A 27487-nucleotide genomic window follows, 5' to 3' on the forward strand; every position below is an offset into this window, starting at 1 on the left:
TCCAGTTTCTTCTGTAGCCCAGTCATCTGTCCTGACTGCTTTTTGAAGATTGATTGATTTGAGAGGCAGTTACAGAGAGAGGTCTTCCATCCACTCCACTGGTTTACTCCGCAGATGGCCGCTATGGCTGGAGCTGTGTCGCTCCCCCATCTGTGGAGGAACGACACAGGACCCTGCGCTGTTCTTTTGTCTGCTCGGCCCTCCCCAGGTTTGCTGCTGGTCCTTCCCGGGTTGGCTGCCGATCCCTCCACCTCCGTGGAGGGGCGGCTCCCCCTGCCACTTTCCCCACTTCTGCGGGGGAGTGGCACACCGCCGGCCGGCTCTCTCGGGGGCTGCTCAGATGTTCCTCAGGTGTTCCCCTTAGATGTTCCTGGTGCATGTTGTCTCTCTCCTCCTTTATAGTCCTCTTCCACCAATCCCAACTCTGCTACCCACACACCGAGCACGCTGCTCTCCTCCAATCAGGAGCAAGATCAGCTCCTGCAGCTCAGTCAATCAAATTGGTGAGAGGTAGCTGTGTAGAAGTTGTTTCCTCCTCTCCCAGGGCCATATTGTGGGAGAGCAGATGCATAGAATAAGTCTTAATTCCAGTAACTTAGTCTAGTCCGAGTTGCTCCCCACAATTCCCCCTTTCTTTTTATTTTTTGGCGTTGATACGCGCCTGTCTTCGGTGCCCCGCAGCACACACTCTGCTCTGCTTGCTGGAGTTGCCCACAGGTGCTTACAAGCCCTACCAATCAGGCAAACTGAATCCAGGTCCTCTCTTTGCCATGTTGTGAGGAGGTTTTTAGGCGCTGATGCGTGCCTGTGTTTGGCGCCCTGCAGTGCGTGCTCTACTCGAGCTGCCTGCAAGTGCTTATCGCCTTACTAATCAGACCGAATCCAAGCCCTCTCATTGCTGTATTGTGGGGAGACTTATTGATGTTGATTCGTGCCTGTCTTCGGTGACCTGCGGCGCATAAGCTGCTAGCTGCCCGCAGGTGCTCATCGCCTTACTAATCAGGCAGACCGAATCCAAGCTCTCTCATTGCCATGTTGTGGGGAGGCCTTATTTTTCTCTATTTCTCTATCTCCGGGCATTCCTATTTCTCCTATTTTACTTCTATCTGCCAGCATTCCTATTTCTCTCATTTTACTTCTATACTTCTGTTTCTCTTATCCCCGCGGTTTCCTGGTGCCCGCCCCGAGGCTGCTTCTCGGCGCCTCGCCCCGTGGCGGCTTCCCAGCTCTGCACGGCTTCAGCCCGCACTTCTCTCATCTGCGCGGCTTCCTGGCTTCGTGAGCACTCCTTGGTCTCCGCGCCAGCCCCGTGCTCCCTATCTACTCACGCCCCGTGCGCTCTCTCCGCTTGTACCCCGCGCGCTTTCTCTGCGTGCAGTGGCTTCCGCGAATCACAGCCTAGCTCACGTTTCCGCTTCTTGGTTTTCAGTCTAAGTTCCCCGGGCTAACCTGACGAATTCCAACCTAGCTTACATCTCCGCTTTTCGGTTTGGCTTCCCGTCTTTTGCTCCCCGGGCTAATCTGACGGACTCCAACCTACCTTACGTCTCCGCTTCTGGTTTTAGTTTTTCGCCTTTTGCTCCCCGGGCTGACTTGACAAATCCCAACCTAGCTTACGTCTCCGCTTCGGCCTACCCCCACGGCTTCATTTTCCCTAACTTATATCTTTCTCTACCCGGTACTTTTCCCTAAGTTTCTTCCAACAATATTTCTCTCTCATTTCTCCTGACTTCTCCCCACAGTCCGTATCCCAGTCTATTTCCTCTTTCGCTTTTACTTTTAATCTTAGATTTCTCCCAGCTTCCCCCTGTAGTCCGCATCCAAGTCTATGTTTCTTTTTGCTTTCAGTTTCACTTTCAACCCTAGATTTGTTCCGGCACTTTTTCCGTCCGGCTTTCCCCTAGGCTCTTTAGTAGTCTCTCTCTCCGGTATTTTCCCACTTCTTCCCTCCTAGGTTTCCTATCCGAGTCACGGCACCATTATGTCGCTCCCCCATTCGTGGAGGAACGACACAGGACCCTGCGCTGTTCTTTCGTCTGCTCGGCCCTCCCCGGATTTGCTGCTGGTCCTTCCCAGGTTGGCTTCGATCCTTCCACCTCCATGGAAGGGCGGTTCCCCCTGCCACTTTCCCCACTTCCGCGGGGGAGCGGCACACCGCCGGCCGGCTCTCTCGGGGGCTGCTCAGATGTTATCCGGATGTTCCCCTTAGATGTTCCTGGTGCATGTTGTCTCTCTCCTCCTTTATAGTCCTCTTCCACCAATCCCAACTCTGCTACCCACACACCGAGTACGCTGCTCTTCTCCAATCAGGAGCAGCTCCTGCAGGTTACTGGTCAAACTGGAGGCAGCTGTGTAGAAGCTGTTTCCTCCTCTCCCAGCGCCATATTGTGGGAGAGCAGATGCATAGAATAAGTCTTAATTCCAGTAACTTAGTCTAGTCCGAGTTGCTCCGCACAGAGCTGAGCCTATCTGGAGCCAGGAGCTTCTTCCAGGTCTCCCACATGGGTGCAGGGGCCCAAACACTTTGGTCATCTGCTGCTGCTTTCCCAGGTGGGAGCTGGATCAGAAGTGGAACAGCCGGGACTCAAACTGCCGCCCATATGGGATGCTGGTGCTGCAGGCCGGGGCTTTAACCTGCTGCACCACAGCACTGGCCCATTCCCAATGTAGAGTCCCTTCATGACATCTTGTGTCTGTGAGGTTGGGAGGGAGGTGGGGCAACAGTCATGGCTCTCCACCCAATCCCCACAGCCTTTGATGCTGGGCTGAGGGTCACGGGGATGACTGCAGTGTGGGGCTTGGTCCTTGCCACCAGGCCTCCCCAGTGGACAGGGCATCACAGCCTGTATGCACTAGGAGCTGGGGCTCAGCGAAGGGCTGCTCTTAAAGGGCCACTCTGCTGCTTGGATCTTAGTGAACAGGAGCCCTCTGCTGGCTTGGGCACTGCATGGCTGTGCCTCCCACGTCCATCTGAGGTTAGACGTGAATACGCCTGTTGTTCTTGTGTTCTTAGAAGTGGGCACTGTCCTGCACGCTTGCCAAGACTATTTCTACAGAGTGGTATGTGCTGGCTGAAGCTTAGCTGGGTCCCTGGTCCAGTGGAGGCTGTAGGCGGGAGTCTCCTGAGAAAGGCTGGGACAGCAGGGACTGTGGAAAGAACTTTCTGGTCCTGCTTCCTTTAAAACATCACAATTAGTACTTTTAAAAAACCAATCAGATTTTATTATGTAGTTATTTCCCAAGCAGAGAAATGAATCAGATATCCCAATTAGTTGTATTGATTGGGGAAAATACTCATGACCACTTCAGAGAAATTGACAACATCTAGTACAGACAGATCATATCCACATACTTGAATCCATACACATGAAACTGAAGATCATCAGAAGCATTTCACTGAACTGGGTGATCTGTACAGGACTGGCACCCACCTGGCCCTCAGAAACCGGCAAGAAAGTCAAAGGTCCCGTCCCCCCACCGACTCAGTTCCTCCCTTGCTGCCCAGGCCTCACTGTGGCTGCTGAGTCCTGAACCTGAAAGGCCTTATTAGATGAGTGCAGAGCCTCAGGGATCTGCACCTCTGCAGGGAGAAAGTGGTTTTCAAAGCAAGAGCCCAGAAGAGGACAATCTAACTGACAAATACTTTAGTGACAAAAAGGTCTTAAGAAATGAAAGCAGCCTCGGGCACTGCTCTCCCTCTGCCTGGCTCTCTGGCCCTGGCAGCTGGTGGAGCCAGGCCCTGGGTACAGATGTGCCGTAGTCCAGAAGTGACCGCGTCAGTCCGCTGAGAAGAGGGCATCACTCGGAACTCCACGAGGCCGTCTTGGCTCTGATCCAAGTCTACCCTTCAGCCTGGGCCGGAAGCACCAAACAGCAGTTCCTACTTTTCTGCCAGCCTCTTCCTCAAGAAGCAAAACGAAACTGCGTCACAGTCTGTGCAGGGAAGACAGGCAAGGGAAGGCCAGTGCCAGGCCGTAGCTAAAGGGCACAGTCCACGGGCAGCCCTCAGGACCGGGTGATCTTGTCAGGAGGCATGAACCCTGTGTCCCCAAGGGTCCTGAGCGCTACCCGGCCATTGGGTCGGATCACCAGGTGGGTGATGCTGCCGTTGTTGAGGGAGAGCCGGAGCCAGCCTTCGGGAGGGAACTGCAGCGCCCTGGGGGAAGGGGAGAGAAAGACCGTGCTGGAGCAAGGGCCGCCGGGCAGCACAGTGGGGTCTTGACAAAGCTCGCAGCTCCCCTGACACCGTCCCTGCCCTGAGAGGTGGGGAGCTGGCTGGGGTGGAGACTGACGGGGACAAGGGCTCAGCCTGTGAGATGCACTGGCTTTTCTCAGTTTCTGAGAACACCCAGTGGCTTCGCCCAGGACCACACAGCTGTAACCCACAGCTGGTGTTCGCTGAAGAGCGCAGTAGTGTGCTGCCTCCTCTGTCACTGCGCAGCCTTGGGCCTCAGGAAGCTGGTGTGGCCACCTCCCGGCCCTTGCCAGGTCTGGCAACCGCCCTTGCGCCTCTTAGAGCCTCTTCAGGGTTATCCCCGAGCAGCTTGAACCACCACGGGCCTGAATGGCACCATCGCTTTCTTTATCACACTTGACAGGCAAGCTACAGTCCCAAATCCCCGTGGTCTCTGGTGCACCTTCAGCATTAGGACCACTTTCTACGGATAATGAGCTGTTGACATCAGTTCAGAAAGCATCGCATGGCTCCCTGTCAGAGGCACGGCGGAGCACAGCCCTGTAGCTACCCCCTCTAGCAGTACCTGTTCTTGTTGGGGGTGTGCCTGCACCTCTTTCCCACCAGCAGTTCTATCTGGTCTGCAGTAGCTGTGAGCTGAGCCAAGAATCCTGGCTCCCCAACATCCCTGCACTTCTGGGGGCTGCCAGTCTCCTGACCACACTTCCTGAGGGACCCCACACACAGTGCCCCACCAGACTTGTCTCACGAGGTATTAAACGCACACACGCAGTGGGGGATAAGGTTCCACCTCATTTCAAATTTTGCATCTGGTGAGATCTGCCGGTTTCACAACGACCCCCGTGCATGGCACCTGCAGCTGTGGCCGCTGCCCCAGCACTCCTCGAGAAGTGACCGACCAGGGCTACAGCCAGGAAGGTGCAAGCTGAGTCTACAATGTTTTGTGGCACCATAAAGTGGCGAGTGGAGGCAGGTACAGGACACAGGCGTGCCCCTCCCTCCCCTGCGCCTGAACCACAGTGACAGTCTTGGGGAACGTGCCCACGGCAGAGGCACAGCCACACAGAGAAATGGGTGAGAGCCCCTGTGTGGCAGTTCAGTGCCCAGGCAGGACACAGGACCAACCAGCATCAGGCAAACTCCAGCGTGATGGCTGCTGCCGGCAGATCCACCAACAGATGCTGATGGCACGGGGGGTAAGCTGGGGACACATAAGCAGCTCACCCAGCCTCCTGAAGCACAACTACATCCTAGTGGCAGGTGGCAGCGCGCGCAGGGAAAATCCTTCAGAACCAGCTGCCCAGTCTGTCTGTGCTGCTCTCAGCCCTAACACAAGATCCCAAGGGACTCCGAACAGACGACCAGGGCTCCTCACACACAGCCCAGCGCGCGCCAGGCTAGGCCCAGGGAAGGCTGCCTGTGAATGCTGTCCTATTCTCGCTAGGTCAGAAATGACCCTAGACCGAGCACAGCCTGGCGGTGCCTACCTGCACACGATATAGCGGATGACGTTGGCGTGACAGATGAAGATCTCGTAACTGTCCTCTTCCTGCCTGGCGTCTGCTCGGTGGATGTAGTTCCGGAACGCAGCCTCGATCCGGGCTCCGTCCTCATAATACTGCTGGGGGCAGAGCAGGGAACTGTCAGTGTGGACACACAGAGACGATGCTGGTATCAGGACAAACCCCTCAGAACCCAGGTGGGTCACGGCAGCTCATGGCCGGCAGGCATGCCCAAGAGGCAGAGACTCCTAGGTGGAGGGGCTGTGGGGCTGCTCGCTGGGGAGGTGTTTTTACCACAGCTTCTGGCTTCCAGTGAGACACGGGTGGGTCGGGCTCGATGGGGGCGCCTTCCCGAAGCAGGTCTGTGCTGACCCTGCAGACGCCTGAGGGAACCCAGGGAAGCTCAGGGTTAGTGACCCCTGCCGTGGCCAGCTCGGCTGGAGGGCCTGCTGCGAACCACCTGCTGCTGAAGCAAGCGCAGGCCCAGCTCCCAGCACTCACCTGGCAGGTGCTTACTGATGATCTCGGTGGTTTCTACTGCCCGAGTCATGGAGGAGTGGACAATTTTATTAAACTTCAACCCCAAGCTGGCCAGTCGGAGCCCAGTTAGTTCAGCCTGTTCACGACCTTCAAAGTGAAATTCAGAATTATGTGAGGCTGGGTACCTGCCTGTACTTACTGCACAAATCCTGAAGCCCTCATTAAACACGGACCCTAGAATGAAAAAAAATGCATCTGATGACATGAACGACAGGAACCAGGCCAGGCAATGCAGCCCAGCAAGTTACGCTGCTGCTTGGACGCCGGCATCCCATACCAGAGTGCCTGCTCCAGTCCTGGCTTCTCCACTTCTGATCCAGCTTCCTGCTAACGGACCTGGAGGCAGCAGGTGGTGGTTCAAGTACTTGGACGCCTGCCATGCATGTGGGAGACCTGGATGTTGTGCAGGGCTCCTGGCTCTGGCTTGGCCCAGCCCTGGCTAACGCAGGCAACTGGGGGACTACAGTGGCAGATGGAAGATGTTTCTCTCTTCCTTCCTCCCACCCGCCCTCTATCATTCTGCCTTTCAAGCAAATTAAAATAAACCAACTTCAAAAACAAAACAAGGCCCAAACGTGATGACTTGGAGTTTGGGCAGGCCCCACTGTTTCTGGATCTCTAACACCATTTTTACTCAACTATGTCCAAAGTCTAGCTTCAGCTCCACCATGAGCCACCAGCCCTGCGACTCTGCAGCTGTCAGCGCTCAGAAGGCCCGCAGGTCTCAGGTTACTCCGCAGGGACCAGGGCACACACTGAGGCTTCCTCTCTAACGTACTCTAGCATCTAGTAAAACACCCTCGGAAGTCAGTTCCTGCCGCATGCTGTGACGTCTGTGCAGGCCCTGCACTTCCTGTTTCTACTCAGGAACCAGAAACGCTTTTCAGGGGTGGAGCACAGTTTGTTGGAAGCAGACTTAAAGGTACACCAACAAGTAACATCCCATTCCCAGTTGTTTTTTTTGACAGGCAGATTGGACAGTGAGAGAGAGAAAGAGAAAAGTCTTCCTTTACCGTTGGTTCACCCCACAATGGCCTCCGCGGCTGGTGTGCTGCAGCCAGCGCACCGCGCTGATCCGAAGCCAGGAGCCAGGTGCTTCTCCTGGTCTCCCATGGGGTGCAGGGCCCAAGCACTTGGGCCACCATCCACTGCACTCCCGGGCCACAGCAGAGAGCTGGCCTGGAAGAGGGGCAACCAGGACAGAATCCGGCGCCCCGACCGGGACTAGAACCTGGTGTGCCAGTGCCGCAGGTGGAGAATTAGCCTAGTGAGCCGCGGCGCTGGCCCCATTCCCAGTTTTTAAAATGTGCGCTCTACTCGGGCCACCCTGTGTCTCTGGAGCATTTCTCCTGCAGACACTTCCATGCGGGGCACACACATTCCTGGCAGCACCTCTGATAGCACAAAACCACAGCTACCGACCCACCCGCTGGTGGGGACAGGTGAGGTGAGTCTTCCCCATTCAACCCACTTTATGACGCAGATGCACACAGACCTGTGAGTGCGGAATGGAAGGATCTTCGGCAGCGTGATCAGTCTAGGAAAATACAGAGGCACGAGGTGTGCGACTTTCAGACTACCGAGGGCAGGAAGGCATTACACTGGACCCTGGGCAAGCAACACCAGCACAACACATTTTAAAAGGACATATGAAAAACTTGTTTCCTCTCCGAATTCAGCTTCTACTTACTGACACTGACTATATCAGAGTCTAGGTTGATGGTTCTGGACACAGGTTTGAGGCAGCTGTGTCCTAGGCACCTTCAAGAAGGCCGGCCAAGGGTGGCTGGGAGGGGTCCTGGGGGCATCTGAGACCTGGCCACCTACCCAGCGCGGTCAGAGTGCGGTCCTTTTCCAGGGAGCCGTCCACATGATACTGAGAATGCCTGATGAGGAAGATGTGCCGCGTGGCCTTGGCTTTGTAGTGGTCCAGCCTGGACGCCAGTTCTTCTTCTCCAGACTCCACGTTCCTCTTCCGCAGGTTGATCAGAGACAGTGGTTCTCGCCTAATGTTGAAATACAAGATGATAGATCCTGGTGACCTCTACTCCTGAGATATCTATGAGTATTTCTGACAAGACAGTATCTCCAAGCCATCAGGCTAATGGAGAAGAGTACAGAGGAGAACCCAAGGCCCTCAGGACCAACTGCAGAAAAGCCAGCTTGCAGAGCACAGCTCCACGCCTCACCCCGCAGAGCTGGCCAGGACAGGGTGATGCAATGGTGGACAAAGCGATCGAGCAAGTCTCTTGTGCAGCTTATGTTTAGGAAAGAGGCTGACCCTCAGCTGCAAAAAGAAACAGAAAATGCCAGAACTTGATGACAGTAAACAACGTGTCCACAGGGTGGGTGGTGGGGTGCTGAACAGCCTTGCTGCGATGTCCAGTGGCAGCCACTAGTTATCTGGCTACTTAAATTCAAAACACGTTCAGCCAGCTCAGGTTCTATACCCAAGTTCAAGTCACTGCAGATAAAAAATATTTACGGGGCCGGCGCTGTGGGTTAATGCCCTGGCCTGCAGCGCCGGCATCCCATGTGGGAGCCAGTTAGAGCCCGGCTGCTCCACTTCCTGTCCAGCTCTCCGTTATGGCCTGAGAAAGCAGCAGCAGATGGCCCAAGTCCTTGGGCCCCTGCACCCACTTGGGAGACAGGGAGGAAGCTCCTGGCTCCTGGCTTCAGATCAGCACAGCTCCGGCCATTGCGGCCATCTGGCAAGTGAACTATCGGATGGAGGACCTCTTTCTCTCTCTCTGCCTCTTCTCTCTCTGTGTAAATCTTTCAAATAAGTATTTCAAAAAAAATCTCAGAAAAAATTGCTTCCGTACTGAGCACGCACAAAATTTTTTCTTGTCATTCTCAAAACACAGCGTAACTATTTACATAGCACAGATGTTATATTATGTATCACAAGCAACCAAGAGGGGAAGGCACTGAGGCATAGCAGATTAGCCGATTCTGGTGCCTACGTTCCCATCTTAGAATGCCTAGTTCAAGTCCCAACTCCTCTGCTTCGGATCCAGCTTCTTGCTAATGCAGATGATGGCTCAAGTGCTTGGGACCCTAGCACCCACACAGGAGACCCGGACGGAGTTCCAGGCTTCTGGCTTTAGCATGACCCAGTCCTGGCTGTCGCAGGCATTTGGAGAGTGAATCTTGTGGATGGAAGATCTCTCTCCCTGTCACTCTACCTTCCAAATAGATGAAAACAAACATTTGAAAAAAAAACTGTTAAGTGTACAGTAGGATGTGTATAGATTATACTATACCATTTTATATCAGGGACTCGAGCATCCTTACATTTAGGTACATGCGGGGCTTCCTGGACCTAACCCCCTGCAGGTAACTGCGGATCTGTGATCAAGATTCAACCGAATCAGAATTCTTTTCCTCAGCTGCGCTACTCCCACTTCAAATGCTCGGGCCACACGTGGTGGCAGCCGTCACACTGGACAGGCAGGAAGCATCTCCATCACCGTGGAGTTCTGATGGACTGAGCTACTGATCAGGTAAGGGTGGCTCTCGGCACCGAGGCTAACAAAAGCGAAACAGGGGAGAGCTGAGAGTGTCACAAATCAAACCTGCCAGAATTCACTCGGCGGAGACGGCTATGGGGCTCGGAGGTGTGCTGTGACTTCTGTTTGGGTTGTGCTAACCTGGCAAAATTCACACACTGGCAGGGGAATCAGGGAGTCTGGGGTTAAGCCAGCGTCACTTAGGAGCTACAGGAGAGACGGAAGGCAAGGAACACATGAGACCGCCCTCCTCCAAGGGGCTGGAGACTTAACCAAACGAAGCTCTAGAACTTTCCAGCATGGCCAGGTGAGGCGAGAGACCAGCACTGTCCTTCTAGGACTTGCTGCAGCTGCTCTCATCCGCACAGACGCCAGCTCGACGCCGCAGGGCTGAGTTCTGCTGCTACTGCACCAAGTTCTCTTAACCTCATACGAACCTTTCCTTACAAAGGCCTAAGAAGTTCAGAACACTGGAGTGCGGTGTAATGACAAACGCAGACAAGTCCCCGTGGAGGGACCTTTTACAAAATACCTGGGCAGCACACACACAGTCACCAAGCCAGTCCGAGAAACCGTCCCGGCCAGGAGGGGACCCGAGGCCACTCAGGAAAGCCCGGCTTCAGTTAGCAGCCGGGTAGCAGCACCGCCTTGTGCGCCCCCCAACCCGAGGGGCGCGGGAGCAGCGGACAGCGGCAGCGGTGTGGGTCCGCTCACAGCCAGGCGTTCAGCGGCAGCCCCGCACCCTTCCCCTCAGAGCAGCACAGCGCGCTCGGCCGGCCCGTCACGGGCCGAGCTGTCACGGCGCCGCGCGCGTCCCATCACGTGCCGAGCTGTCACGGTGCTGTGCGTGTCCCGTCACGGGCCGAGCCTGTCACGGTGCTGTGCGCGTCCCGTCACGGGCCGAGCCTGTCACGGTGCTGTGCGCGTCCCGTCACGGGCCGATCCTGTCACAGCACCGCGCGCGTCCCGTCACGGGCCGAGCCTGTCACGGTGCCGCGCGCGTCCCGTCACGGGCCGAGCTGTCACGGCGCCGCGCGCGTCCCGTCACGGGCCGAGCTGTCACGGCGCCGCGCGCGTCCCGTCACGGGCCGAGCTGTCACGGCGCCGCGCACGCGTCCCGTCACGGGCCGAGCTGTCACGGCGCCGCACGCGTCCCGTCACGGGCCGAGCTGTCACGGCGCCGCGCGGGCTCCAGCCTCGGCAGCAGCAGCAACAGGTGAGGCGCGGCCCGCGCTGCGGCCGGCCCGATGGGCCCACAGGCTCCCCCAGCAGAACCGCCAGACACCGCTCTGGGTCTCTCAGCGGAAATGTTGAACGAAGCTAAGCAGCCGCGTCTCAAACGCCGGACGACCACGCACGGCCGCGGCGCCGCCGCCTCCACGCCGCGCCCGCGGAGTCCCGGCGCCCACACCGGCCCTGCCCTCCCGCCGGCGGAAACGGAGAGCGAACCGCGCGGGGCAGCCGCGCCCAGAGGGACGGGGCCGCGACGCCGCCATCGCGCGCACCTGTCCCAGTTGGAGTCCCAGACGCCAGGGGGCCGCGCGGCCCCGGCCCACGCCGGCGGCTCGGCCGCGCGCGGCTCCGCGTCCCCGCCCGCCCGCGGCTTGCCCACCGCCACAGCCGAGAAGAGCACGGCAGCCGAGCCCCCGGCCAGCCCGCAGGCCGCCAGCTGTAGCGCCTGCCGGAACGCCATGCCGCTCCCGCGCCGCCGCGCAGACGCACACGGCCCCGGCGGCCCGCCGCGAGCCACTCGCTTCCGCGGGCGCCTACTTCCGGCTGGCGGGGCGAGCGGAAGTCCCGCCTCCGCGGCGTCGCGGGCGCGGACGCTGAGGCGCGAGGGAGGGCGCGGGCGCGGGCGCGGGAGCTGCCGCGCGGGCGCGCCCCCGCCGTTTGTAGCGAGCGCGCGCCCCGCGGCCCTGAGGCCGCCGCCGCCTCTCCCACCGCGCGGCCTGGCGCTCGCGCTCCCCGGGCGTGCGGCCCCGGCGCCCTCCCTGGCCCTTCCGCGCCGCGCGGCTCGGGTTCGCTCCGCGGGTGTCCGTGGCGGGGCGCCCCGAGGGGAGCAGACCCCGCCTGCGGCCGCCGCGCACTTGCTCTCGCCGTCGCGGGCCGGGCTAACAGCGCATGGGGTCGCACCCGGCGGCGGGAATTTAGGTCATTCTGAACCGTTTTTAAGTTGGAAAGGGACAAGATGTGGTTCCCAGTGTAAGTGAGTTTGAGGAATCTGTTCCACTTTAAACCCAGACTCTGTTTAAACATGGCGTCTGGGACTCACACGTTTAAGTCTTTTTCCAGAAGGTTGTTTACTAAGATGATAGTGAAAAGACGAAGCAAAGACACCTGTAAGGATGTGGTTGACTCCGCAAGGACGAAACACAGCAGAGATCGGGTAAAACTTTGAAAGCTGGAATCGGATACTTCTCGACCTGGACACAGAACACCAGTTGCAGGTGCCGGAGGAAGCAAGTTGGCTCCGGTGAGCCTGGGAGTCTTGGAGGAAAAGCGCAGCCCCACATCTGCGGAAGTCCGCACAGGAGGTTGCCCTCCATCATGCACTGCACTAGAGACATTTCATTGCAGAATCACAGAGGACCCTGGATTTGAGATGCAGTATTAAAGGTGGGATTGTATGCAGCTCACCTACTGAACAGTCAGTGTCCAGCCCCCCTCTGCCATTTAGCCAAGAGAATGTCGGCCACCAGGCTTACGTCACACTTCATTATCACGATCATCCTTCCCTTGGCAGGAGCTTACACGAGCCCTTTCTGTGGAAACTGACAACCCCAAAGAGGAGAGCTCATGTTGTGTGTGTGTGTGTGTGTGTAAGATTTATTTGAGAGGCAGAGTTACAGAGAGAGGACAGGAAGAAAGGTCTTCCGTCTGCTGGAACACTCCCCAGATGGCCACAACGTCCAGACCTTGGCCAATCAGAAGCCAGGAGCTTCCTCTTGGTCTCCCACATGGGTGCAGGGGCCCACACACTTGTGCCATCCTCTGCTGCTTTCTCAGGCCATAGCAGGGAGCTGGATCAGAGGAGGAGCAGCCGGGACTCAAACTGGTGCCCATATGGGATGCCAGCACCACAGTTTCATATCACTGATAGATATTCAAGTGGGGAAGACGGAAAACTGCTGTGCTCTGTGCTCTTCTATGTATCTGGCAACACTCAGTAACTGTGTTAAGCAAACTGAGTGAATGAAGATTGTGATAGGTCAGATACGTCAAGAATAAGAATTCACATTACTTAAAAAAAAATCTGCCCTAGTTAACTGCATTTTTTAAGAAAGATTTATTGGCCAGCGCCGCAGCTCACTAGGCTAATCCTCCGCCTAGCGGCGCCATCACACCGGGTTCTAGTCCTGGTCGGGGCGCCGGGTTCTGTCCCGGTTGCCCCTCTTCCAGGCCAGCTCTCTGCTGTGGCCAGGGAGTGCAGTGGAGGATGGCCCAAGTGCTTGGGCCCTGCACCCCATGGGAGACCAGGATAAGTACCTAGCTCCTGCCATTGGATTAGCGCGGTGCGCCGGCTGCGGCGGCCACTGGAGGGTGAACCAACGGCAAAGGAAGACCTTTCTCTCTGTCTCTCTCTGTCCACTCTGCCTGTCAAAAAATAAAAAAAAAATAATAATAAAAAAGAAAGATTTATTGATTTATTTGAAAGGCAAAGTTATAGAAAGAGAGATAGAGAGTGAGAGTGAAATTCCATCTGCTGGTTCACTCCCCAAACGGTCACAACAGCCAAACATGTCCCACAGTGGGTGGCAGGGGCTCACGCACTTGGGCCACCTTCTGATTTCCCAGGTACCCACCTGCTGATTTTAAAGGCGCGGGATCAGAAGTGGAGCATATGCAGGAGACACAACCATTGGCAGTGACAGGCTACTCCAGCTCATAAAGCCAATTCATGAGAGAGACTTCCAGACCCAGGACAGGCAGGGCCTGTGCCTCTGGTAAGCAGGAAGTAGCTATAGAAGATACGATTCTATGCCTTTCAACGTCACCTGAAGATTAAGGTCTGGAATATCTGAGGGGGGAATGATACAGGCAGGCAGATAGGATGATATTGATTAGATTTGTGAGCTGACACCACCCCTTCACCCTGCCCCTTTTCATGATCTCATGCTCCTACCTGACCGCACCTGTACACCTACCTGCCAATCAGCCTGCATAACCACGCCCCTTTGGAAGTGAATAAAAGGCATGGAGCACCTGGGCCCTCTCTCATTTGCTCCACGCCAAGAGGCCTGGGTGGCTTTTTGGCCGCCCCTGATGCCTGCTTCTCCACGCGGCCCATGTGCTCTCTCTCCCTCTGGTCTACTCCCTGGAAAAGCCTGGTAAACTTCTAAGCTCCTTCTCCCTCTTATAAAACCCTCACTTTCCTGTGTATTTCTTTCACTGAGTAAATTCTAAGAACTTAAAAAATATAAGTGGAGCAGCCAGGACTCAAATTGGTGCTCATATGGGATACTGGCATTGCAGGCAGCAGCTTAACCCACTATGCCACCATGCTGGTCCCTAACTCTACATTTTTATGTTTTCAAAGTTTATTTGAAAGGCGGAGTTACAGAGAGAGGAAGAGGTCTTCCATTTGCTGGTTCACTCCTCAAATGGTCACAACAGTTGGGGCTGGGCTGCTCACATGGATACTAGCATTGGTGGTGGTGGCTTCACCCCATGTACCATGTTGGCCATGTACTGTGATAGTCTGAGAGGATATATGATTAGGTAGCGATGAGAGTGACTGAGGAACCCAACAGACTGTACCTGAACCCAAGAGCCATCTCTTACTAGCTGAGGTCTTGCCTCAGTTTCCCGATTTATGAAATGGGGAGAACAATAGCACCTGCCTCATAGGACTGTGGTAGGACCCAACAGTACTAAGTCGTGATAGTTTCAGGAGAGCTCCGGCACGAGTGCCCTCAGCAGGTGCAGGCACTGGCTGCTGTCTGGACTCCACTCTGCAATCTGCTTCTGAAACTCCTGAAACTTCTGAAACTCCTCCATGGCCACATGGGCGGGACCAATTGGAAAGTGATAAGTTAGAGGTACAGCTGGGCTTGCCTATATCAGCGCCAATTGTAGGAACATTGGTTATTATTATTATTTTTTTTTTGACAGGCAGAGTGGACAGTGAGAGAGAGAGAGACAGAGAGAAAGGTCTTCCTTTGCCGTTGGTTCACCCTCCAATGGCCGCCGTGGCCGGCGCACCGCACTGATCCGCTGGCAGGAGCCAGGTGCTTTTCCTGGTCTCCCATGGGGTGCAGGGCCCAAGCACTTGGGCCATCCTCCACTGCACTCCCTGGCCACAGCAGAGAGCTGGCCTGGAAGAGGGGCAACCGGGACAGAATCCAGCGCCCCGACCGGGACTAGAACCCGGTGTGCCAGCGCCGCAAGGCGGAGGATTAGCCTAGTGAACCGCGGCGCCGGCCTGGAACATTGGTTATTTTTGCAAATGCCCTAAATTTGTTTTGGGAACTACCCCCCACCCTATCCTGGTGTATTCTAAACCAGAAAATCTTGAGTGATAGCAAGGACGTAGTATTTAGACATCCAATTCACAGCATCATCATTCATAACAGCCAAAACCTGCAAACAATGGTGTGTTGGCACAGAAGTTAAGATGCTGTGTGGGACACTTGTGTGTCATATGGGAGTGCCTGGGTCAAGTCCTGGCTCTGCATCCGACCCAGCTTTTCTACTAACGCACACCCTGCAAGGCAGCAGTGATGGGTCAAAAGCCAGTGACAGATGAACAGATAACAAGAATGTGGTATATATACACACTGGAGCATTCAGCCTTTTTAGAAGGAAGGAAATTCTGTCAAATGCCACAACAAAAATAGACCTTTAGGATATTGTCCTTTATGCTGTTATAACAAAATACCACAGACTAGGAAGTTTATAAATAATAGCAATTTATTTCTCACAGTTCTGGAGACTGGGAAGTCCAAGATCAAGGTGCCACTGGGGAGGGCCTGGTCTCTGCCTCTAGGCTGGCACATTACTGCTGCATCCTTGAAGGGGAATGCTGTGTCCTCACAGGGTGGCAGGGATGGAAGGGCAAGACGGAAAATCTTTTCAAAGCCTCTTTTATAAGGGCATTAATCCATTCATAGGAGACTTAATAATGTCTCAGAGGAACTACCTCTTAAGACTCTGTGATGAGGATTATAGTTCAACATGAATTTTGGAAGGGACACTACCTTCAAACCATGACAGGATTATCTAAGGGAAATAAGCCACGTCATGAAAGGGCAAACACTGGGATTCCACTCACAGGAGGTTTCTAGAGTCAAATTCATAAAGACAGAAGGTGAAATCGTGGGTACTGGGGCTGGGGCAGGGAGAGTAGGGAGTCTGTTTAATGGGACAGTTTTAGTTTGGGAAAGTGAAGAAGTCCTAGAAATGAAATGAATGGTAGTGATAGTTGCACATCATGGCAACTGTAGTTAATGCCACTGATGAGTGCAATTAGGTGGCAAATTTTATATGTATGTCACCACACACACAAATCTGGCTACTCTTTTCTCCCAAAGCAACAAATAACAATTGTTCTGAGAAGTTAAAATCACCACTGAAGAAGCGCCATTATAGTTTTGCGGTCCTAATTGGGTACTGTCGTGTTGTAAGTTTCTGATGTCAGCTACTCTCTTTTCAAAACACAAGATTCTAACACTGAGAAGCTTCTGCATCTGTGACTTTAGGGCATTCCAAATCACATTTAGTCAGATAAAGTCCTGACCAGGTGGGTTCATCCCTCTCCCACACTGTACATGATGTTCTCCCCAGGCCACTGTCACTTCCCCAGAGAGGCCAGGTAGGCGTACCAGAAGAGAGCCACCAGGTTGGCAAAGAGCACCCGGAGCTGCCAAAGAGAAGTCAGACAAGCTGGGTAAGTGGGAGCCACGCCCATGTTTTTCAAGCGCCAGTCACCCAGGACAGAGCTCATGGTTCAGTCTTGCACATTAGATGGCCCATCCACCTACCTACCCATCCACTGTTCTACTCACTGACCTTTGAGACTGCACCCAGCACTGAAGAGAAGTCCCTGGCCGGGAGGGGTGAGGGGTCAGTGTTTACAGGATCGTAGGGGAAACAGTGACACCAGGAATCACAAAAGCAATGCCTGCCCCTTTCCCTCCCAGCTCAGCCTCTCACCCCAGGCCTGGCCATCGCTCAGTGCTGCACCCTCCCCAGGGAGTGCACCTAACAGTAGCCCCTTCCAGACCCATCGCCAACCCACTGTGCGGCGTGCTGCTGCCAAGGTCTGACAGGCTTGGCCCACCTGCCGTCAGCTGAGTCAGTCTCGGCTTGAGTGTGGCAGCGCTGTTGGTCTTACCAGTCACTGTGTCCTCAGTCTACAGCAGCCAGGCACACACTAGGTACTCAGTAAACATCTGACGAATACATTCTGTGTGTGAAGCACTCACCTGCAGTTGTCCAGAATGGAAACTCTAACTGTAGCCCCCAGCTACTGAGACAAATTCTGTTCCCTCCTTCCACCCAGAGACCCATGTGTGCTCTCATTCTTTGTCTGCATGACTTGGAATCCGTGGCCCCAGCCCCGGTTTCCTTACTCTGCTGCTAGGCAGAGGCACGCCCCTTCTCCATGGAAGAAGCTCTCTCCCTGCCTTCTCGCCTCCCCTGGGCGCTGACCACGTGCCCCAGACCCCTGTCCTTGAGGGTCTTCAGCCTTTGCCCAGAAGCCTTTCTGCACCCCCAGTCGGCGCATTCTCCCGTTCTCCACAGAACCATATTCACTCCTTTACTCCCCTCATCCCACAGGAGAGAGAAGTCTGCAAGTTCCTGTCAGCTCTCCTCTGTCACATGGAGGGAGGGCCTCTGTGTAAGCGCCACTGTGCACCAACGGAAGGAATCCCACTTTCTCAGTGTCCTCGGGGGTCTCTACAGGACCACCTCTTCTGGACATACACGCCCGCCCATCACACTAGCAGGTGCACTTCTGTACATAATGTGGCTGCACTTCTAGACTTAAAACACCCTTTCTCCCCCACCCCTCTCCTCTTCACAAACTTCTGGAGAATTGTCTAGACGTGTAATTTCTTGCACTTACTTCCCACTCAGGCTTCAGTTAGCAGCAAACTGGCTTCAGCCCCCACAGAGCCACTGAAATTGCTCATGGACAGTCACTGCTAAGGGTCCATGTTAAAGCGAGTAGAGGGAGGCCTGTGTTGTGGCAGAGAAGGTAAAGACGCCACCTGTGACCCGGCGTCTCATATGGACACCAGTTTGCATGTCTCTCATGTCCCAGCTACTCCACTTCCAATCCAGCTCCCTGTTAATGGCCTGGGCAAAGCAATGGAAGATGTCTCAAGTGTTTGGGCTCCTGAAACCCTCGTGGAAGACCTGGAAGGAACTCCTGGCTCCAGCCTGGCCCAGCCGTAGCTGTTGCAGCCATCTGGGGAGTAAACCAGTGGATGGTAGATCTGTCTCTCCCTCTCTCTAACGCTTTCAAAATAAATTAAAAAAAAAAAAAGCAGTAGAGACCTCTCAGTTTCTATTTTTTTTTTTAATTTATTTATTTGACAAATAGAGTTAGATAGTGAGGGAGAAAGACAGAGAGAAAGGTCTTCCTTCCATTGGTTCACCCCACAAATGGCCACTATGGCCAGAGCTACACTGATCCGAAGCCAGGAGCCAGATGCTTCTTCTGGTCTCCCATGCAGGTGCAGGCGTCCAAGCACTTGGGCCATCCTCCACTGCCTTCCCAGGCCACAGTAGAGAGCTGGACTGGAAGAGGAGCAACTGGGACTAGAACCCAGCACCCATATAGGATGCTGGCGCCGCAGGCGGAGGATTAACCAAGTGAGCCACGGCACTGGCCCCGTCTATTTTGTTTTTAACTCCCTGCAACTCCTGCCACTGCTGACCAGCCCTCTTCTTCATACCAGTAGGTTCTCCTGGTCTGCTATTTCTTAGTATGTAATGGAATGCTGTGTCTGTGTGTGCATCGGTTTGTGTATACTAGTGGGTGGTGTGTACAGTTGCCATAGTATATGTACGTGTGGATATGTGTGCGTGATACACATGTATTGTGTCTGTGTATAGGTGGTTTGTGTGTACTTGTGTGTGTGGTGTACACAGGTACTACAGTGTATGTATTTGTGGTACATGTATATTGTCTGTGTGTACAGGTGGCTTGTATACTTGTGCAATATGTACAGGTGCTGTAGGATGTGTGTGCATGTGAATGTTGTTGTGTCGGTGCATGTGTGTCTACTCATGCATGTAGTTGTGTTGAGGTGCTGTAGTGTACACATGTGTGATGTATGTGTGTTGTCTGCATAGGTGGTTTGTGTATACTTGTGTGTATGGTGTGTACAGGTGTTAGAGTATATGGATGTGTGTGTATGTGTATTTGTGGTGCATGTGTGTTGTATCTGTGTGGTTTGTGTATACTCTGTGGTATAAACAGATGCTGTAGTGTATGTATGTGTACATGGGGATGTATGTGTGGTACACATGCATTGTGTCAGTGTGTGTACAAGTGGCTTGTATATACTCGTGTGTGGTGTGTACAGCTGCTGTAGTACACGTATGCATGTATGTATGTGCACACTGGGTCGGCCTCTTCTCCTTCCCACCCTTCCAATGAGTTCTTTGCCAAGCAACTGCGGCCCTGGGTTTCCTGTAAACCAGGCAGGTTGTTTCATGGTGTGCAGAAAGTGCTTGACACAGCAAGCTGAGGCTGCTGTCCATGGATAGCCCTGCCTGGAAGGGTGGCTCTGGGCTGGCTACGTGAATTTTGAGGCTCCCGGTTTCCCCCTAAGGGTAGCTCACTCTACCTAAACTGTGTACACAAACAATGTGGGAATCTGCAGCCTGTTTTTCCTGCAGTGAAGGAGGCTGAAATTGGGTAAGTGCAAGCAGAGATGCCTGCTATGCAGCTCCCAGTAGAACCCTAAGGGCTTCTCTGGCTGGAACCCAGCCTAGGTGCTGCCACAGGAAGACTATGCTCTGTGCAATCCGTGTAGGAGGGCAGATTGGAGTCTCGACCCTGCCAGCCCTTCTCCTTAAGGGTCTACCAGTGTCTGAGCTGTGCAGAAACACTGGCCCCTGAACCTTTCCTGAATGGTAACACTACAGGACTTATGAGCTTGGTGTAAGGACAGGAAATGATGGTGAGGCTCATAGCAAACTGGGCACTAGGGGCAGCACCCACACAGGCCTTGGGGGTCCCTTTCAGAACCTACTTTCCTCTATTTTCCACTGGCCTGGGAACAGATCCTATCTAACGCTTCCTATCTGCCCTTTACCAGCCGCCTCCACAGTGGCCCCTTTGTACCCAGAATCCCTAAGAAGCTCTCAGGCCTTCAACCTCTCCAGACCAGGCTCTGTCTCCTTCGAGAGCCCTGGCCCCACTCTGCCCTAGAGCCCCTGCAGGCCCCTCCGGTGTGGCTTTGTGGCTGCAGGTGAGACATAGCATCTGCCCCTCCTTGGCTTCTGTCCTGTCTGTACCACACAACTCCTGCCTGTGTACCATGCTGGGATTTGCAAGCCCAGGGACCAAGAGGTATCCCCGGCCCAAGAGCTCTTTAACAGAATTTGCTGAACCACTGAGTATTGTATGAGAAATGCTTAGGATACACCTGTTGTCATTGACTCATGGTTGTAAGCAAAGCCCGGGTATAGACCAGGAGTCTGGAAGTGGGGGTGAAAGCAAGGCTTAAGAAACATTACAGCTTGATGGAAGAAAGCAAAAACATGGCTGATGGGAAACTAGCTCTAGTGGAGCTGATTCCTGGCCCTCACTCACCTGCAGAGGGACGTAATTGATGTTAATGAACTGCAAGGGCGTCCACACTTTCCAGTTCATCAGCAGAGCTCGCCAGAAGCTGCTCCTCGTCTTGGCAGCAAAGGTGGACACATCCTTCCCCTGCAGACAAGGGGGAGCGCATGGTAAGCAATCTCAGAACTGCAGTCATGGGCACCAAGCCCTCACACAACAATTTTTCAATGGTAGCATTTGACTTTATTCCATTTGTATACAGACAGCACATGCATGCACTTAATCAGCACAGAGCCGTGAGGAAACAACCATCCAGTTGGAAAACCAACAGTAAGAACAGTGAGGCAGTAAATTGCTCCCACTGTCATAGGTGATGTTTACCAAGTTTCATGCAACCAAATTGGTGGTGTGATTCATGGGATTTAAACAGTCCGATGGCCGGCGCCGCGGCTCACTAGGCTAATCCTCCACCTTGCGGTGCCGGCACACCGGGTTCTAGTCCTGGTCGGGGCGCCGGATTCTGTCCCGGTTGCCCCTCTTCCAGGCCAGCTCCCTGCTGTGGCCCGGGAGTGCAGTGGAGGATGGCCCAAGTCCTTGGGCCCTGCACCCCATGGGAGACCAGGAGAAGCACCTGGCTCCTGCCAGCGGATCAGCGCAGTGCACCGGCCGCGGCGGCCATTGGAGGGTGAACCAACAGCAAAGACCTTTCTCTCTGTCTCTCTCTCTCACTGTCCACTCTGCCTGTCAAAAAAAAAAAAAAAAAAAAAAAAAGTCTGGTAGCAAAAGCCAACCCCCCAGCCCCCACCCCCCAAAAAAACAATGGAAATGAACATAATCCATCGAAAAGCCTGGGGTGAGAGCTGCAGCACAGGCTAGGCCACCGCTTGGGACGCCTCATCCCCTGCAGGCAGGTTGGCTCGGATCAGCTCTCCAGTGATGCACATCCTAGACACAGCAGGTGATGGCCAAGAACGTGCGTCCCTGCCACCCGCAGGGAGGACTGCATGGGATTCCTGTTCCTGGCCTCGGCCTGCCCGACCTGGCTGTTGTGGCCATTTAAGGGAGTGAATCACCAATGGGAGACATCTTTCTCTCTCTCTCTCTCTCTGTGTGTGTGTGTGTGTGTGTGTCACTCTGCCTTTTAAGTAAAAAAAAAAAAAAATTCTTAAGACTTATTTTATTTGAAAGACAGAGTTAGAGGGTGAGACAAACTGAGAGATCATCTATCTGCTGGTTCAATCCTCAAATGGCCACAAATGGCCCAGGTCTGCCCTAGGCTAAACAAAGTAACCAGGACTCCAAACTTGTTTCCCACATGGGTAACAGGGGCCCACGTGATGGAGCCATCCTCTACTGCCATCTCAAGCAGATTACTAGGAATCTAGATGTAAAGTAGAGCAACCAGGACTTAATCCAGCACTCTGATGCAGGTACTGAAAGCAATGGCTTAATCTGCAGCACAAGGCCAGTATCCTCTATTTTTAGAAAGTATTTCCCTTCCAAATTTGAAAGAAAATATGAAAGTAATCATACTGGGGGTAGGCGCTGTGGCATAGCGGGTAAAGCCGCCACCTGCAGTACTGGAATCCCATACGGGTGCCGGTTCAAGTCCTGGCTGCTCCACTTCCGATCCAGCTCTCTGCTATGGTCTAGGATAGCAGTAGAAGATGGCCCAAGTCCTTGGGCCCCTGCAACCACATTGGAGACCCGGAGGAAGCTCTTGGCTCCTGATCAGCACAGCTCCAGGCATTGAGGCCAACTGAGGAGTGAACCATCTGATGGAAGACCTCTCTCTCTCTGCCTCTCCTTCTCTCTGTGTAACTCTGAATTTCAAATAAATAAATAAATCCTAAAAAAAAGTACCCATACCTCTTTGTTTAAAAGGATTTATTTATTTATTTGAAAGGCAGAATGAGAGAGAGCAAGCGAGTGAACTCTTCCATTCCCTGGTAACATTCCCCAAATGGCCACAGTTGGGGCTGGGCCAAGAAAGCTGTCAGAAGCCTAGAACTCCATTCCATGTGAGTGGCAGGAGCCCAAGTACTTGGGCATCCTCTGCTGCTTTCCCAGGTACAAGTAGCAGGGAGCTGCATCAGAAATAGAGCAGCTGAGACTCAAATCTGCGTTCCAATACGGAATGCCCATGTCTCAAGCAATAGCTTAACCCAGTATACCATAACACTGGTTCCACACATTTCTTTTTAAAATTCTTTTGATTTTCATTTTATTTGAAAGGTAGAGAGACAAAGAGACCTGGCCGGGGAGGTGGGGGGGATCTTCCATCCAGTGGTTTACTCCCGTGCGGCAGCTTTAACTGCTATGCCAAACTCATTGTTACCCACAATTCTAACATATGGAACCCTTTGCTTCCTCTTAATTTAGATTTGCTAAAGACTTATTAACCTGAGGCTGACGCTGTGGCATAGCAGGTAAAGCCGCCGCCTACAGTGCCAGCATCCCATATGTTCTGGTTTGAGTCCTGGCTGCTCTACTTCTGATCTGGCTCTCTGCTATGGCCTGGAAAAGCAGTGGAAGTTGGTGCAGGTCCTTGGGATTGTGCACCTGTTTCGGGGGCCAGAGGAAGCTTCTGGCTCCTGGCTCCTGATTGGCGCAGCTCCGGCTGTTGCGGCCAATTGGGGAATAAACCAGCGGATGGAAGATCTTTCTCTCTCTGCCTCTCCTCTCTCTGTGTAACTCTGACTTTCAAATAATCTTTAAAAGAAAAAAAAAAAAAGACTTATTATCCTAGTCCCCTTAGGGTCACTTGAGACAATAATCACTGTTTTTCTTAAGTTACAAAAATTTAAGATGCTGTTTCAAAATAAAATCTGAGAAGCATTACTTGCTATGACTGGTAAAAACAAATTACTTTCAGGACTGAACATGACATGAACACTCTGGCCACTGCTCCTGGAGACAGTGAGGATTCAAAGGTGCAGTAAGGCAGGACGGCTGGACAGTTCAGAGTGGCCACGGCTGGTGACTACAAGTGAACATACCTCCAGTGCATCACAGCTGGTTTCTAAGTTTATGCTCATAAATTATCCTCTTTAGAGCACTTACAGTGTTCCAGGAACTGAGTCTGGACAGACTTCTACAGCATCATGATAGGGGTCTTAACTCTGAGTGCTACAGCTCATTTGGCAGTGTGGTTAAATCCATGAACCCTCTTCTCAGAATCACGCCTCACAATCTTTAAGATTAAATATATGGGACTACACAGGAATCAATTATACTGAAACAGTCATCAAAATATTCAGAAGACAATTTCATGACAGACTAATATAATGTTTCTTTATTAACATCCAGGGAGAAGACCTGGCAGGTCCAAGTACAAATGAACAAAATTAGTATTTCAAGGTATCTTAATTGATACATGCTATCAAAATATCTGTGATTTCCACTGGGGATAAACAGATACTGCTAATAATACTGTAGTTTGCCTCCTACATACATCAAGGAAAACATAAAATGGTTGAGTGTAATGCAAAGTTCCCAGGCCCTCTGAATTCTACTGGGTGTCAGGCTAAGAATTCTCATGCTTAGTGAAGGAGCTGCAGTAATGCTGTCAGACACGAACCTCCAGAAAGTTCATGACGAGGAAGAACAGCAACAGAAAGGCTGGTGCAAAGAGCAGGCGGTCCAGGAGAAGCCTCTTGACCCCTGCCAGGGGAACCTCAGAAGGGATCCAGGATTCCATGAAGAGGTAGAAGAAATGGCTCACTGGTCCTGTGAAGAAGAACCTGAGGCCCCGATGTGGCATGAGCTTCCTGTGGGTCTCTGGGTGTGCCCCTCTCTGGAACAGTGTCACCCTCGAATCTCAGCTCCTACACCCTGCCTCTCTGGTGTTTCGCAGAACCCCCTCCCCCCCCAATCCCGCAGGCTCCTATAGACTTTCTAGGTCGTGTTTTCTTTGAATCTGCTGCAGCATCCTTTTTTGCCTCTCACAGACCAGAGTTCTTCTTGCCAGGGTGCTGTCTCTCAGTGCTTTCCCATGAGACTTCACGAGCGCGGTCTGCTCCTTCTGAGCACTGCCCACTCCAGTGGCCTTTCTGACTGTCCTAGGCCAGCCGCTCTCCACTCTAGGCCTTGCTCCATTTTCTGCATACCATTTTCAGTACCTCATTTATCTGGTTATACAGTGCCCTCTTCAGCACTAGGAAGACTATGTCTTTTCATGGTTGTGGCCACAGGGCCTGGCTGCAAGAAGGCACTAAGAAATAAAATAAATGTACTCGGGGCCTGCCCTGTGGCGTAGTAGGCTAAGCCTATGCCTGTGGTGCTGGAATCCCACATGGGCACCAGTTCAAGTCCCGGCTGCTCCTCTTCAGATCCAGCTCTCTGCTATGGCCTGGGAAAGTAATGGAAGATGACCCAAGTGCTTGGGACCCTGCACCCATGTGGGAGACCTGGAGGAGGCTCCTGGCTTTGGATCCTCTCAGCTCCAGCCATTGTGACCATCTGGGGAGTGATGGAAGACCTTTCTGTCTGTAACTCTACCTCTCAAATAAATAAAACCTTTAAAAATACGCAAACAAACAAAAAGGTGGATTTTATTTTAAAAAAAAAAAAAAGAAGAAGAAGAAAGAAATGTTCTTGTCCCTGGTTTTAGAGCTTTTCACCAAACTCTCCAGGGTAACAAGCAAGGGTAAAGTTTGCTGCTGTCCACTGATTTGTATGGATTGATACTCTTTCATTTTAAAGTGTCCTGGGAGAGAAAAGAACCCAGTAGACCTGCTGTTCTGAAAAACTAAGCAATACAAAGAGAGACGGAGCCTCAGACGTCTTTCAACTTCCAACACTGCAAGTTCTCAACAAGCAGTTCTCAGTTCTCACCTTGCTGTAGGACACTGCATGGCCTGTAGTGGGCACTGTTTAACAGGGAAGAGAGAGTCTGGGGAGAACCGTCTAACTGGATACGGCCTCCTAGGTGATCTTGTTTCACACACCCTCCAGTGAGGAATTACTGCTTCCAATGCATTTTGGAAAAAAACTGATGACTCAAAGCAGCATGCTTGTAAGTACAAAAAAAGTCTTTGTGAATTCTCAATTAAAAAAATATTCCAGTTGTAAAATACTTCAAAATAGCTCAGCTATAACACTAATACTGGTCAAAGGGCTCAGGGTAGACTAAACTGGCACAACTCAATGCTTTCGCAATTCAGAAAGTGGTTCAGAAACCGCACGGTTCTCAGGATCCGTGAGTATTTCCTTTCTGGATGTTTACAATATGAAAAGAACAAGCTAGTCATATCTGAATTGACCTCTTCCATAAACTCAACCTATGAGAGGCTTTTCAGAGTCTTTGATTTTTGATTCAGCTGAGAAATATGCCCTCAGATCTCGCTCTCAGCCCAACTAAGATGGCTATCCCTACAGACGCGATTCAACATAAAAACTAATTCTACTCACGGATATATATACTACATAAACCATACAAGCTGTTCTGACCCTCCCCCCATGATGATTCAATGCTGTTTTTAAAATTATTTTTCCAAATTAGATTATCCCAAACATTTGGTGTACTTAGTCTGTTACAGAGTAAACCTGCCTCTTTTATGGCACTCACCCATAAATTGCATATCTGAGAGGCCCAGTGACATCTAGATTTTGAGAGTTGTCTTTTTTTCGCTTCTTCTCAATCATCTGAGCCAAGAAGTTCGAAAATGCTGACAGAATAGCACTGTGGACAAGGACACAATCAGGAGACATGGACAGCTGGTCCTTTCCCACACGTGCTCTGAGGTCACGCTCTGGACTGAAGCCGCTGCAATGGCAAGTGCCTACATCAAAAGGCAGGGACAAAGATTCTCTCTCTCACACACACACAGGTGAGGGCAACCAGCTGGTGGACTGTATGTCAACATTCTGGTTGTGCGAGATACCCCAATTTTCTAAAATGTTTGCCATCCAGGAGTCAGAAAGGCATGTGGTAACAGGAAAGGGATCAGGAGGGACCCTGATGTGGACATTCTTCTGACAGATACAGAACCACGGGAGATAAAACTGCACGGAACTAAACACCTTCACAAGGCTACAGGAGAAGTGAGGAAACCCAAATATGACCTGTGGACTAGCCGTGCGAGCTGTGACGCTGCGCTAAATTTTACAGAATGCAACCGACGGGAGAAACTGGGAGAAGGGTACAAGGCTCTCTCTTGCATAATTTCTTACAACTGAACCCGAATCTACAATTATGGCCCTAAGAATTTCTATCAGAAGCGGCGAGAGGCCCAGTGGCTCCCTCCAGGCCTTGGTCTGTTGCCTTCCGAGAGGCTCTGAGACACAAAACGCACACAGGGCCTTCCAGATCTGACCCCCGCTCCCCGCCCCAGGTCCTCCGCGCACGGCTCGCTCCTCCCTCGGACTTTGGCACCGGCAGCTCCCTCTACGCGGACAGCGACTGCGTCCCTTCCACGCACGGCCTGTTCACTGTCGCCCCCCGCAGAGGAGCCCGCCCAGCCGCCCTCCGTCGAGTCCCTCGCCACGACACCGGCTGCGGGAGGCACCACACGCAGCCGGCACGGGCCGGCCGACGGCAGGCGGGGACGGCCTCCAGCGACACAGCCCCACAGCCCTCCGTCTGCCCGGGACCCGACCCACAACGCTGCGGGCCGCGACTTGGTCCTCCCTCTGCGCGGCGACGCGCCCACCTGGTGGCCGCTTTGGTGAGCACCGGGTACAGCCGCAGGAGGAGCAGGTAGCTGGCGAGTGCCCGCCGCGGGAGCGCCTCGGCCCGCAGCCTCGACGCCGCCGGCGCCATCGCCACCACTGCTCTGCGCCGCCCCGGGCAGCCGCCCGCGCCTCGGGTCAGCCCGGGGCGGGGCGGCCCGACACTGCCCACAGCGCCGCCCCGGACGGACCCCGCGCTGCGCGGCGCGCGCCTCCGCACACCTTCTCCCGGGCCCTCGGGGACCGCCCCCTTCCACCGCCCCCCACGCGGCGCCACCCATTGGAGCCCCGCGGGCGCCCGAGCCTGCTGATTGGACGGCGG

At 53.5% G+C, this 27487-nt stretch overlaps 2 protein-coding genes across 6 annotated transcripts; both read right to left on the reverse strand.

Annotated features, from left to right (window-relative positions):
• Window positions 1–3199: 3199 nt before the first annotated feature.
• PGAM5 (PGAM family member 5, mitochondrial serine/threonine protein phosphatase) lies at window positions 3200–11511 on the reverse strand. Of its 2 annotated transcripts, none has more exons than XM_051836857.3 (6): window positions 11255–11511; window positions 8065–8243; window positions 6199–6324; window positions 5992–6080; window positions 5683–5813; window positions 3200–4156 (listed from the first exon to the last, which is right to left on the reverse strand). In XM_051836857.3, exons 1-6 carry the CDS (start codon window positions 11440–11442, stop codon window positions 4006–4008), a joined length of 864 nt encoding a protein of 287 aa, XP_051692817.1. In that variant the 5' UTR covers window positions 11443–11511; the 3' UTR covers window positions 3200–4005. The 2 variants fall into 2 exon arrangements, with proteins under 2 accessions (XP_051692817.1, XP_051692816.1); XM_051836856.3 differs by having other exon boundaries at window positions 5683–5816; window positions 11255–11510.
• A 2088-nt stretch (window positions 11512–13599) lies between these two features.
• PXMP2 (peroxisomal membrane protein 2) lies at window positions 13600–27481 on the reverse strand. Of its 4 annotated transcripts, none has more exons than XM_070065714.2 (5): window positions 27147–27273; window positions 26063–26176; window positions 24074–24236; window positions 20521–20640; window positions 13639–13767 (listed from the first exon to the last, which is right to left on the reverse strand). In XM_070065714.2, the coding sequence occupies exons 1-5, from the start codon at window positions 27254–27256 to the stop codon at window positions 13741–13743; spliced, it is 534 nt and encodes a 177-aa protein (XP_069921815.2). In that variant the 5' UTR covers window positions 27257–27273; the 3' UTR covers window positions 13639–13740. The 4 variants fall into 4 exon arrangements, with proteins under 4 accessions (XP_089179679.1, XP_069921815.2, XP_051692818.2 ...); XM_051836858.3 differs by lacking the exon at window positions 13639–13767 and adding an exon at window positions 15642–16608; XM_089323552.1 differs by lacking the exon at window positions 13639–13767 and adding an exon at window positions 16955–17173.
• Between the last annotated feature and the right edge of the window lie 6 nt (window positions 27482–27487).

Source organism: Oryctolagus cuniculus, chromosome 21 (assembly GCF_051225735.1).
Source record: "Oryctolagus cuniculus isolate XC-2025 breed Fujian yellow rabbit chromosome 21, ASM5122573v1, whole genome shotgun sequence".
NCBI lineage: Eukaryota > Metazoa > Chordata > Mammalia > Lagomorpha > Leporidae > Oryctolagus > Oryctolagus cuniculus.